Source organism: Diachasma alloeum, unplaced genomic scaffold, assembly GCF_001412515.2.
Source record: "Diachasma alloeum isolate Michigan unplaced genomic scaffold, Dall2.0 Dall_scaffold_00214, whole genome shotgun sequence".
NCBI lineage: Eukaryota > Metazoa > Arthropoda > Insecta > Hymenoptera > Braconidae > Diachasma > Diachasma alloeum.
The window spans coordinates 1,067,253-1,080,147 of record NW_021680379.1 but is presented as its reverse complement, the minus strand read 5'-3'; the positions used below and the strand labels follow the sequence as shown (position 1 = coordinate 1,080,147).

General features: G+C 36.8%; 1 protein-coding gene across 1 annotated transcript in view; it reads right to left on the bottom strand.

Moving 5' to 3' along the window:
- Window positions 1–4,638: 4,638 nt before the first annotated feature.
- Window positions 4,639–12,895, bottom strand: part of LOC114841150 (probable glutamate receptor) — a 10,166-nt gene continuing 1,909 nt past the window's right edge. Inside the window, exons 2-8 of the mRNA XM_029126052.1 lie at window positions 9,809–10,302; window positions 8,627–8,953; window positions 8,394–8,556; window positions 8,114–8,322; window positions 7,346–7,435; window positions 4,966–5,126; window positions 4,639–4,870 (exon numbers count right to left, since the gene is read on the bottom strand). Of these exons, the coding sequence (XP_028981885.1) occupies window positions 4,639–4,870; window positions 4,966–5,126; window positions 7,346–7,435; window positions 8,114–8,322; window positions 8,394–8,556; window positions 8,627–8,953; window positions 9,809–10,302 (1,676 nt within the window). The remainder of the gene's footprint in view (window positions 4,871–4,965; window positions 5,127–7,345; window positions 7,436–8,113; window positions 8,323–8,393; window positions 8,557–8,626; window positions 8,954–9,808; window positions 10,303–12,895) is intronic.

The following is a 12,895-nucleotide window of genomic DNA, read 5'->3' as shown; positions in this document are numbered from 1 at the left end:
GAAAGCGCTAGGTTTTTCTGTTGAATTTTTTCATGCGTGTTATTTTGGCATACCTGTATTCAACATTTCCCTAATCAATCGTAGAATATTCTTAGAACTCGTAGGTCTATCGAAAAATGAAGAATATCCTCTCCTGTAGCGTTGATAATTAATAATAAAGGTTCGTTAACGTTTTTGAAGTGATTATTTTTCTTGATTTTGTTTGTTGTATTCGCGAGAAAAAAGAAAGTTTTGACTACGTTTCAGTGAATTGTTCTACCTTGTATTTTCAGATTAATCCCATTCGATTAGTTAATATCACGTTATTTCTGATGAGCTTGTGATTGTTCATCTGAAAAAGCATGCCATTTTCACATTTATTCGATTGTTTTTTCGCTCAAATCACGATGCCATCGGACCTGTCAAATCATTATTGAGGTTAAGTCTGCTGGGATTGAGTAATTGGAAATGAACCTGAGGTTGAGCAGTGTCCATTCAACTAAAGCCCAGCGAAGCGTTTCGCGTAATAGTCTAACGCTGGGCTGTGAGCGCGTGACACGGCTCAACCTCGGGCACATGTGACGCGCGTGGAGTTTATCCCAAGCTGGGGCGGAGTGGCATATTTCTAGCTGGGATACGGGTTCCGAGCCGAGCTCGAGCGGCGTGATTTCTACCCGGGAACGAGGAAAAATGACCGATAGTACGGAAAAGAAACAAATGGTAAAGTTGCACAATTTTTCTATAGAAATCGGCGTGAAGTTAGAATTACCAACAATTTACACTGCAGCCAATGCGTCCAAAAAGTTCTAATAAAATTGTTACATACTTCAAGATTTGTATAGAGCTTTTGATTTTCTCTTTAGAAGAGAATGAGTCAACATTCACTCTGAAAACTCTTATAGCTCCAGTTAACTGCCGGTGTTGAGTCTTGAATTGCATATCAGTAGATGATAATTCCATATTTTTGAGGAATTGATTAATGTCTTTGTATCGTCGAGCTACATGTCTATCACAAATACCAATTACTCATAATGGTTTTATGTTCTTACTTACTCATCAAGCTCAATAAATTTTATACCTAATGGCCATAAAATAATCTAGCTCCATCAGTGAGTTGATATTGATAGCATGCATCAGGCAGGAGCATTCCAAATAATATTTCAATGTCGGAAAACTGCCCCCCATCCATAGCGATACTGATACGTTTAATCCAACTGACATCACAACCCAGAGGAAGATGACCCATAACTGAAGAATAACGACTTGTTGAAGGTCGCATTTTATACCCAGTGCATTTAGGGTATTCTCCACTTCTGATGTCATCAGTAGCGTCTTCATGTCCATCTTTAAAATTCCATGAATGGAATTGTTTTTAATTCTCAATTGAAGAACAATGAAAACAAGTGGATAATCGCATTTTCTGTATATGGGTATAGTTTATGTTGCTAACAAATTAGCAATATGCTTCCGAATGGATTCTCTATTTTTGAAATTTATTACTCTTATTTTTTGTTTTATATTGTGACACCCATATGTCGTCATGTGACCCCCATATAATGCCATATTACTCCAATATGACCTCATACAGCCCCTATATGAACCTCATGTGAACCCATATAATTTCATATAACCCCATATGAGCCCATATGACCCTGTATCATCCCATATGAGCCCATTATGACACCATCTAACCTCAGGTAACTTCCAAATGACCTCATATAACCCCCTTATGACCTCCACATGACCTAAAGCTTCATATTGCTACTATGAAACTTAATGAATAGTTGTGCTGCTTTCATCATCTTTGCACTTCATCGAGAAAGCAGCAAAACAATCTTTTTGAGCCATGATTTCATTGCTATGACTGTTAATTTTTCCAGTTTATTATGAGAAAAATGAAAAAAAAATCTCACAAACTAAATGCTGTAGCTCAACAGTGATAGATGCGATCCGCATCATATTCTGATAGAATCCAAAGGCTATCAATACAAATTTTTTAAGCCATGATTCATTTCATTCTGATAACAATTCTTGGACTGAGCGTCGAAAAATCGATTTTTGAAAAAATACTAATATTTCACAAACTCTATGAATAATTCAACGTTAATTGGTGTCGATAAATAGAGCCTATTCACATCTATATCCATGGAAAAATGCATGAAATTTCATCAAGCTCCTATAAAGAAAATTGGGAGAAAAAAAATTGAAAAATACTACAGACACATACATAAATACACACATACACCACCTAAAAATCGCATATTTAGACTTTTTAGACCATATTTAGTTACCCTGACACAAAAATTTGGAAACTTAATTTTGAACGATTGCAAAGCTTCCATTCGGAAGCAAAAATGAAAACTTTGACTTAATATATACTTTTCTGTTTATCCATGCAGACATTATAATGAAGATCATGCACACATTGTAGACTAGTACTATGATGTAAATCACTTTTTCCTGGGTATGCAAGGTAGAAGAATTCAAGTCCTTGAAGAAAGTAGACAAGAAAAGGTACCCGTAAGTGGTGAATACAACAATCGAATAGATAATTGTAAGCGTCACTCTAGGTTTATTCCTAGGATAATGTATAACAGCCAAACCGAATACTGTGCGGATAATATAAGCCGGCAGCAAAGCTTCGTATAAGGTTTTCGGTTTCCAAATTTTCATTGTTGATGCTGCACACGGAATGATCTTCCACTGTTTTCTTTATTTCCTAACGATTATGAGAGGATAATATTACATTCTGAACATGAAATTGTCATTATATAGTTCTCGAGGGAATGGAAGTGCGTGCTAGTGATGGCACAGCTGAACATTGATCGCTAACGTATAAGGTATACTTCTCGAGGGAATCGTTTGTATGTTGGCACAGTATCGCATTCATGATTGTGATCGCATTCCCAGTACATGGTGTATATTCCATTATATGATGAGGTAACCGGTTCATTTTTCCTATCCATGTTTTGGCCATCAGTCATTCCGTATAGAGCAATTTCCATCAAAGTAATTGAAGGGAAATTGTTGAAAAAATACTGCAGTAAAATTTGATAACAAATTATATATATATATCACTGACAATCAAAAATATTGATAATTTATTTCATTAAATAGTATTAATGATGAGGGCCTATTCACAGGCGTAATCGTGGTGTCACTCGCTGATGTAATCAATTGTAATCCCAGTGAAATCAATGTAATCATTGTAATCACATGATTACCATATTGGTAATCAAGTGGTAATCATTTGTAATCACTGTAATCATTTGTAATCAGTGTAATCTTTCGTAGTTGCTCCTAGTGAGACGGTGAATTTTATTTTTGAATTTTCGAGCGCGTCATTTCTACCAACGGTAAGTCTCAGAGATCCTTGGATCAATTGTTCTTGGAATCCTAGATGTTTATGGTTCAGAACCTTGCGTAGCCAATGCATTTTGCACTGAGCATTTGTCCGTAGAAAATTGATTCAACACAGAGTTAAAATTTCTTCTTATTCTGGAGAACCAACGACTGAATTATCTCTGAATTATCTGCTGGTAAGTTTCATTCTCCATCAATGGTAGATATTCAGTAAATTTATTTTATACCATACGTGCGTGAAATCCGGCTGGTTTCAGTTGAGTGTCGACGCACAGAAAGTGCCGGGTTTCACACTGTAGTGTGGAACCCTACACATCTATATATAATCCCGTGCGTAACCCATGGGCATGCGCAAATGCACGAGTCGATGCGCAGATCGATGCGTAAATGGTCGTTGCAATATCATCGTTAGATTCCACACATCCATTGCGTATCGACTCGCACATCGACTCATAACATCGCCCACTGCCTCACTTGTTGGTATCCATATAACCCTGTCAATATTCAGTCGTTAAATTTATTCATTTATTCAATATAAAAGGAGTGAAATTAAATGGACAACCACATCATACCCGACAGTGACGAGGAGATTGATCTCTCGGGAGATTTATTTGATGGAGATTCGACATTCCTTATATTTTTTTATATTTGTAACCAAAGATTAAAGTATAAAAAGTATAAAGTTTAGAGTTTATTTGTAACCAACGTTTAAAGTATTTTTCATGTAGAAAATGTTATATGTGAAAATAAATTTTCATCTAGTCGTTGAATATATCCCTTCGAATTTCANGCACTTATGGTATAAAATAGTATACGCAACTCGTGCGGGCAGCAAGCGGTTACGCACTTGTTGCGTAATATACTATTGCTAATAGTACTTATAAAAGCCCAAATTTTTAGATGGAGTGATGGAAACTGCATTACTCTGTACTAATCCCCGCCCCTCTTTGCTCATTTCTTTGCAGGTTCTAATAATTAATTATTCCATCAATTCGTATTTAATAAGAGGTCATTTTTTGTGATTTCAATGATTACAGATGTTTGGTAATCACAGAATGTGATCGACGAAATCATTTGTAATCATGTAGTCACATCCTGCGCTCTTGGTAAACACGGTTATCACATAGGCAATGGTAATCAATGTAATCAGTCCCGTAATCTTGAGTAATCGATCTTGGGTAATCGATTACATTTTGTAACCGCGGTGTCACCCAATAGGTCTATGAATAGCCCCTCGATTAATGGTTTTCAATTTGTATTTTAGCCTCACATCAAAAAGGGAAGTTTTAGGTTTGATTAGAAACTTTTTCTTCTACGTGGATTAAGTGACTTCTTCTTTGACGAACAAAAAATTGTTTCTATGATGAAAATGATAGAAGCTATTAGAAATCCAGCACCCAACATTGCCACAATTGGAATGATCCCTTGCAAATGCACTGAGGGATACCTGAGTTCATTTCGATTGTACTCGGTGAAGTATTTATAACCCAATCGTTGTAACATTCCGTTGTCGCCGAATCGTCGAATCCTTGAATTAATTCAACTCCAATTATTAGCTGCTTACCCTAGTTTCTAATTGCAAATCCTTGCCTTACTGATATTGAATGAATAAAGTTGACTTACTGATAATTAATAAGCCCTCTCCATTCACTACCTCGTGGGAGGGCCATTCCCAATGTTTCGGTTTTTCCAGTATTTATAGCAGTAATTTCACAAGGTATTAAATTGACCATAGCTCTTCTTATAGCTTCGTGGGTATAAAATACCACTCTCTTTGTGCATACCTGGAAATTTAGCATGAGATTATTTAAAACTATTTCTATGAACAAGTACCGAGGAAAAAATGCGAGAAAAAATACTGTGCTTGCACGGTAAAATAAGTTCGTTCCAGCGGACCCGAAAAAAATCATATGCCAACACCAGAAATTTTGCGGCGCGTTGTAGGACTTTTCCTGGCTCTAACGGAAAACCCATTTCGTAGCAAAAATTTCCCCTGCTAGCACGGGAATTTTTTGACGTGGACACGTCTTATATTTTATATTGAGATCATTCGCGGAATTATCCCTAAGGACTAGCGCCATCTATCGGGATTCTAGAAAATTCTACATTTTTCTTAAAGATTAAACGGAAACATTCTCCGTTTTTAAAAAATAAAATTGGCTAAAATTCTCGGGTTTTATAGAAAATTCATGAAAAGCATGCAGTCTACAAAAAGCACAAAAAAATCTCCGGTTTTTCTGGAACATTCGCACTTTTGTTTTAATTTTTTTTTTTCATATTGCTCTAAAATAAAATCAATGAATCGTTAGTCCATGATTTTTTTCGAGTTCACCGAAATGAACCCATTGTACCATGATCCACAGTAATTGTTCATGTATTCTTTTCTACGTAGAATCGATAACAAAGAATAGCTTAGCGGCAATCAAAAATACCCAATAAAATAAATATTATTCGCTCTCTACTTGCTTCTGGCCCTCATGTGTTCTGCGACTATTGTAGCTTTTTTATCCGAGGGGCTGGGAACTGCAAGATCGAGTGACACTATGCCTGCTAAATGCAGTCAATTTCACTCGATTACGTTAATTATTTCAATGATTTCATTGAATTTATGATTTCAGCGATTTTCAGCAGAGTTATCGGTGATTTCATGACTCACCACGATTTCATCGACTTCATCCAACTGAAATCAATGACTTCTGCTCATTGAAATCATTAAAATTTCACCGAACCGAAATAATAATTGATACCAAAGAATTATTCATCAGAACTATTGAACTTATTGTCACGAAATATTGACGAACAATTACAAATTATTACTAGTATATCTAATAAACTATGATAACGAATTCTAAAAGTATTTGCTTACTTCTCTCAAAATTCTTTGGTCAATTGTCAAGTCTCCCTTATCATTAAATTTGGAGGTGAAATAGTCTTTTGATACTGTTTGATGTCGATATAACGTATCTGAATCTTTTTTCATAATATACCAAGATATTCGCTAGAAAAATAATAATAATGATTTTGCTTTGTGGATGTAGAATGAGATTTGGACGTCAGTTACATGCATATACTGATTTCTTTGATTTTATTGACTGCAGATGATGTCAGGAAATGACTTCACAGTGTGAAATCATGAGATTTCAGTGATTTCAATGATGCCAGCGATTTCATTGATTTCCGACGTGACTGCAAATTGATTTTAGTGGCATGTGACACCATGATTTTAAAAGTTCCCAGCCTCTTGTTTTTATCCTTATTACATCCCCATGATTAAGGAATTTGGGGAGAGATGGGCACCCTAAACGGAGAGCCTCCGCTAACGTACTTATTTTTATATTTCGGATTTGACCATTTTTCTTGTGATTCTGCATGAATTTGTCTAGTAAATGCATGAAGAAAACAATTTTTTGTTTACTCAAAAATTCTGCATATAAATAAATATTCCAAAATCAGAAAAGAGGTCATCTCCATCGCAATGTCAGTGGAAATGGGCACTTGCTAAATTATGCGTAAAGTGCAATGAATTTCATCGAATGTGAAGGTGGATATTTTCTTGTGGAATTCAATGAAATTATGAGTAAGAGAAGAAAGCGGAATAGAATTACGATAAAATTGATTTCGATCAATTTTCGATAAAATCGCTAGGGAAGAATAATGAAGGACTAATAAGGGACATAAAGGGGTTCTATGCCGGTGTAATTCAAATAATTTTATCTTCCCTGACAACTCAAAAAGTCCTGATCTACCTCCAAACGTGTTACAGTCCGAGAGCTCATCTCCCTCTTTTTGAGAGAGAGATACGCATATGAATCATTTCGAACGAACGATTTCTTTTGAGGGAGTTCAGTTCGGTATTAAGTCCATGAAGAATCATGCCAAATGGAAAAATTTTTATACCCGCTATTGCAGAATAATCCCTAATGCTCATTTCTCCCCCACTTGCCCTATTAATTATTATACAGTGGGATTAGATATATGGGTAATTTTTTGTGTACTGAAATACCTGTTCAAATCCTTCTTGATAGCTATCAGGCAATAGATTCGTCGGTTTCATGAGGGACATCATCTTTTTCATGAGCGTCTGATTGGAAGTCTGTAAAATAGTGATAAGAAAATCAAAGAGAAACAATGTAGATATGATGAAAGGAAGATACTAAGTAGGAAAATAGTCTTGAGGACGAGGGGCTTGTCACTTAGGAAATCACTGGACCACTCGACTGGAAATCAAGAAAGAAATCACCAGAAATCAATGGAAATCACTGGAAATCAAGTGATTTCCATTTTCGGTAGTGATTTCTGACGATTTCAGGAAATCATCGGAAATCAATAGAAATCATAAAGAAATCAGGTGATTTCCGAAATCATTAGAAATCATCGGTAAGTGTAAAATGGAAATTGATTTTGCAGTTTCAAGTCTACAATTTGTGTTATTGTATCGGTGCGTTCGATGAAGTTTTTGACATCCTTACGTACTGTAACGGCATGTAAAATACTGCCATTATTCACAGATGCCAAACTCTGGTCCCGAAATCATGATTTTTCCAATGATTCCTTGAAATCAAGAAATCATTAGAATCTACAAAAAATCGTGAAAATCACAAAAAATCAAAAGAAATGATGATTTCTAATGCTGATTGAAAAATCACAAAAATCATTTGAGAAGTTACAGAAATCGGCAGGAAATCACAGGAAATCATCTGATTCTGGAAATCACTGAGCCACTCGATTGAGGAGTGATCAGCCCCTCGCTTAAGGAATTACCATTCATTACCTTGTACATATAATAATCTGGGCTATTTTTCAGTACTATTAGTTGATAACTACCATCTTCCACAAATTCCTCTATCGTACTAAATGGTGAATATGAGGAGGAAACGGCGAGAAAACTGATGAGTGATGCAGAATATGCGCCTGAACTGACCAACGCTGATATGAATATTGATAGATAAACGATTCTCAAGGATGTCGGTTTCGGGAACTCTATAGGAAGTTGTTCACATGTAAAATTGAATGTCTGAAATAGATCTCACACAAAATTCATTCTCAAGTACCTGATAATCCTTGTTGACAGTAAATACCCCAAATGGATAAATAATGTTCAAGGGCTAGTGGAAGCAGATAATAGTGTTTCCTCTTATATCTCATGAGGGTTAAAAAAATAGGTATTGTCAATATTAGGCCAATAATGACCATCCACACGTCCATTGAAAACGCCTATAAATAAAAAAATAAAATTAATTTCGTGCAAATAGACTCCTATTAACTAGTCATGATTAACTGGAACCTTGAAATAAGCATTCCACTGTAGGCGAGCAGCATCAAGTTTTCTCAAATACAGTCGGGTACCCCCAACACCAATTGGAACTGTATAGTCAACCACATTGAGTCTTTCTTGCGTTATGCGAAATTCAGATACCGCCAAATCAGCTTCGTTGTTTTCGAGTTTCCCAATGATACCAGTCCAACTTGACGTTTCTGGATTCCAAGCCCCGTAACTGGTACCCCAGTTCACTTGTGGTATCGTGAAGTTCAACGAATCAGACAGTTCCCTTAAGATTTCACCAAGAAATCCATAATATTTGCTGTTCCGTTCCCAAAAATAGACGGATGTCTGAAGCCCAAAGTTGATCGGTCATTCAGATATTCATTGTTCATGTAGATGTTTATAAAGATTGAATGTTAGAAATTCCATTTGAACAAAATAATATCACTCATAGACTTATTTTGCAGGATAATCCTATGGAGAATCGGGTCATTCTTACTAGAAGATTTGGAGCTTGGAAGGGAAATTTTCCGAGTTTCACTCCAATGTGAGATTTTCACTCATAGTCTCTTGAAAGTTTTTCGGTAATTAGAGTATATAACTGCTTCAACGAATTTTTCGAGGAAGCTAAATTATTTCGTCACTTAATACCAATAGAAATTGAATCAACAAGAAAATTGAGTCGGGCTCAATAAGGTAAATAACTTGAAGGGGGTGACTAGGTCAAATTTTGACCTTTGTGGTGTTCATACCAGCTGCGTCCCTGTCGCGAACCCTGGGTAATGCAGTCTGGATGCTGGTGAAGCTTGATACTTTAAGAATAAGTGCTTCACCACACATTGAATTTATATGCACATCTCATAAATGAAATTTCATAACTGTTTTTAGAAGGGAAAGCGCAGAATGGGAAGTCCCGTACATCTACATGAGCATACATATTATTAAGTGTATAGCTCAAAGGAGGTTAAATTCTTTTATTGATATTTTTACCTATCAGTATCCCGAATGAATAGTAGTTGCTATGTTATCTAATTACCCACTAATCTTCAGGAGGCGATGGTGAAGATCAATATACTTCGGGTTCGAAAAATATTAATCAGTTTGAGCAAATTCGTTAAAATTTGTCAAATTCGTTCAAAAATTTCGGGGAAACGGTATCTTTCTACTACTTCTTAAGAAAATTTCTGCAACTCTTACTTTGACAGCGGCAATGCGAAACTCTTGACCTTCCATAGAATGTCTTCGACTGTAGAGAGAATCATTGAAGAACCACTCGATTCCGCGATTTTCAGCGGTCCATCGGCCAAGTTCCAGGCTGTTAGTATGCTCTGTCAGTGTAGACCACCATTCTTGAATAATGTTCGACTTGCAGCATGATACAACTACTTCCGAGTCATACTTGAGATTCAATAAATTTCCGGACGGGCTGTGACAAAATTCGCAGACATCCGGGCTGGCATCCCCCATAAATAATAATAGCCATACAGCGTAGCTCATGTCCAAATCCCGCGAAATTTCGCTAAAACTCTGCACATCTCCTATGGTTACAAAAATAATCACTGCGAGCGGGCGAACGGTTAGTCCAGCGTAAAACTCGAATCTGTCTTCGAACTGCTCGAAGCTGATCATAAGCGTTGGTATTCCTTCATCGGATAAAGTTTTAAATATTCCATGCCAGATTGTAAGGGTCCCGAATGCTGCAATATATGTTAAAACACATTCAAGTAGTTTATGAACATAGCTTAAATTTTAAGATCGAGATCCCAGATGAATTCTAAACGGACGTTCTAGTTGATTTTGTGCTCAGCTGGGTGTTTAGTTTATTGATAATTTATTTTTAAGTGCCAAAATAACACAAGGTCTTCTGAGAAAATGAAGTTTTAAAGGTCAGAGAAGAGATTCAAATGTAGAAAAAGTGCTGAAAAATCTGAGGAAAACAATTCTATCTGCAATGTGACAATTATCACCAGTATGAAACTTTTGTTATAAATAATTTATGTTTCTGCATTCACCAAAATGGCGCGTTATGTGAAAGTGGAAACGTTATGTGGATTGAATGCAGGCGATGTTATGAGGAAGGAAATACGTCCAAGACTATTGTTTAAAAAAATTATTAAAGAAAGCTTTTCTTATTTTCAAAATAATTTTTTTTTCATCGAAAAATCGAATTTACTTCCAACAATTGCGTGAAAGTTTTACTTTAATAATCTCTATTCATCAATTCCCAAAAAGACAAGATATCCCCGTCGCCCCGGAAATTGTAACCCGAATCGAAAATTTGGTTCTGATTGGACGTACACAGGTCCTTCAAGAACTCTCCAGACCTAGATTGACCTGGTAAGTCCTAATCAGTTCTGCGACATACTTTTCCGATGACCTTTTGAATCCTCAGTTCTTTTCGGCCCTGAGAAGTCCTCCTCTACAATACTACCGAGACCACGCGATTCCACGAGGGGGTGGAGGGGAAGGCATGTATGCGGAGGGTTGAAATTTGTAGCCAACGAGGAGACAGGGTTGCAGAATATATTTTAGCCACCCTCATCTCCCCGTTTGCAGGCGGTGTTTAAATAAAAAATAGTGAACGTTGATTCTGTACTTATTGACGCCCTGATGCCAATGAAACCCTCGGAAGTGACAGAAAAGACGAAACAAATTTTTCATTTTCACGTGGATCAAGGTTCAGGGTGAAAGTCGATTTTCGCCAATATTGAATTTTTTCGCCATGTATTTTCCAACGATTCTGATGCCAATGAAACTCCCGGAGGCGCGACAAATGTCGAAATAAATTTTTTTTTTTCACCGGGGGCCAAAGTGTCAGATCTTGGATTTTTTCAGGGGGAAAGTCGACTTTCGGCAAAATCGATTTTTTTAGCCGAGTGAACATCGATTCCAATGATTTAAGCGACGGGCTATTCAGAACACTCAAAAGTATGTGGGAAATGTGAAAACTGAAAAAAAAGTTTTTCACTCAGGGTCAAAGTCGACTTTCGCCAAAATCAACTTTCGCCAAAATCGAATTTTTTTGGCAAGTGAAGTTTGATTCTATATCTACTGATGATTCTGATGTTAATGAAACCCTCGGAGGCGCCAGAAATATGGAAATAAAAAAATTTCTATTTCACCTAGATCAAGGGGGTTAGATTTTTTAACAATTTCATTTTTTATTTCGACAACGCATGCAAGCTGATGGACGAGGTTGGCTAAAATAGATTCTGCAACCTTCTCCCCTTGTTAGGCAAAAATTTCAAGCCTCCGCATACATTTGTCTCCCCTCCACCCCCTCGTGAAATGTCAATTTTCGAGATTTTTCAAAAAATTTAATAATTGCAGTTTTTATTTCAATAGCGCATGCGTAAAGAGGGATATGAACCTGAATTTTAAAGAATACTAGTAAGTGTTTCAGTTTGGCCACGCGGGACAACAGGACTCTGGACGATCTTCGAAGTTAAGCATTATCGAGCATAGTTCATAGATGGGGGGTGGCCATAATGCAATACGTCCAGAGTTCGAGTCCCGGGCAGTCCAGATTTTTTTTTTTTTTTTTAAAGTCAAAAAAGGTGGAGAGATAATTTAACATATTTACATATTCTCCAATCGGCTATTTATTTAATTATAGTCATTTTTATAATTATTCTGGGCGGGATACAAGAAAAAAGGAGACGATTCTATAGGCCCATAGAATTAATCGGACCGGCAAGGATTTGGAAGGTCTGAATATAAGTCTTGGTTACACCTAACAAGTGCTGAAATGGGACATAACCAGAGATAGAAAGGTCTCGGAAGCACTTGGGAAGAGGCTTCCCAAGACCTATCCAGTTCTGACTGGAAAGACCTAAGTAGAACTTGTCAGGTCCAATTATTCGACTCGGGAAGCTGCCCGGGTAGAAATTCAACCGGGGATTCAGCCGCAACTCGGGTGAGCGCGAGCTCAGCTTCGGCTTGCCGCTTGACCCGAGTTCACGCCGCGACACGCCGCTCCATACCGGCTCACAGTCGAACGCTCATCAGACGGCATAACCCGTTGAGCATAACCATTGAGTTGGAGCTGTGGCTCAACGCTTAGAACTCAGCTCCGATTGAGGCGTATCGTTTCGAGTGGAGGGTGGAATAGAATGATATTTATGCATTTTTAGAATATCGATTTAAAATTTGAATACTTTGGAAAATCCTTGTCTTCTTAGTATAAAAAAAATGGAATTAAACTGAACTTTCTATAAAATTTGAAATTTACTGATTTTTCCCTCTGTCATCGAATATAAAACCTGGCACTTTCTCTAAGAATTCCTATTG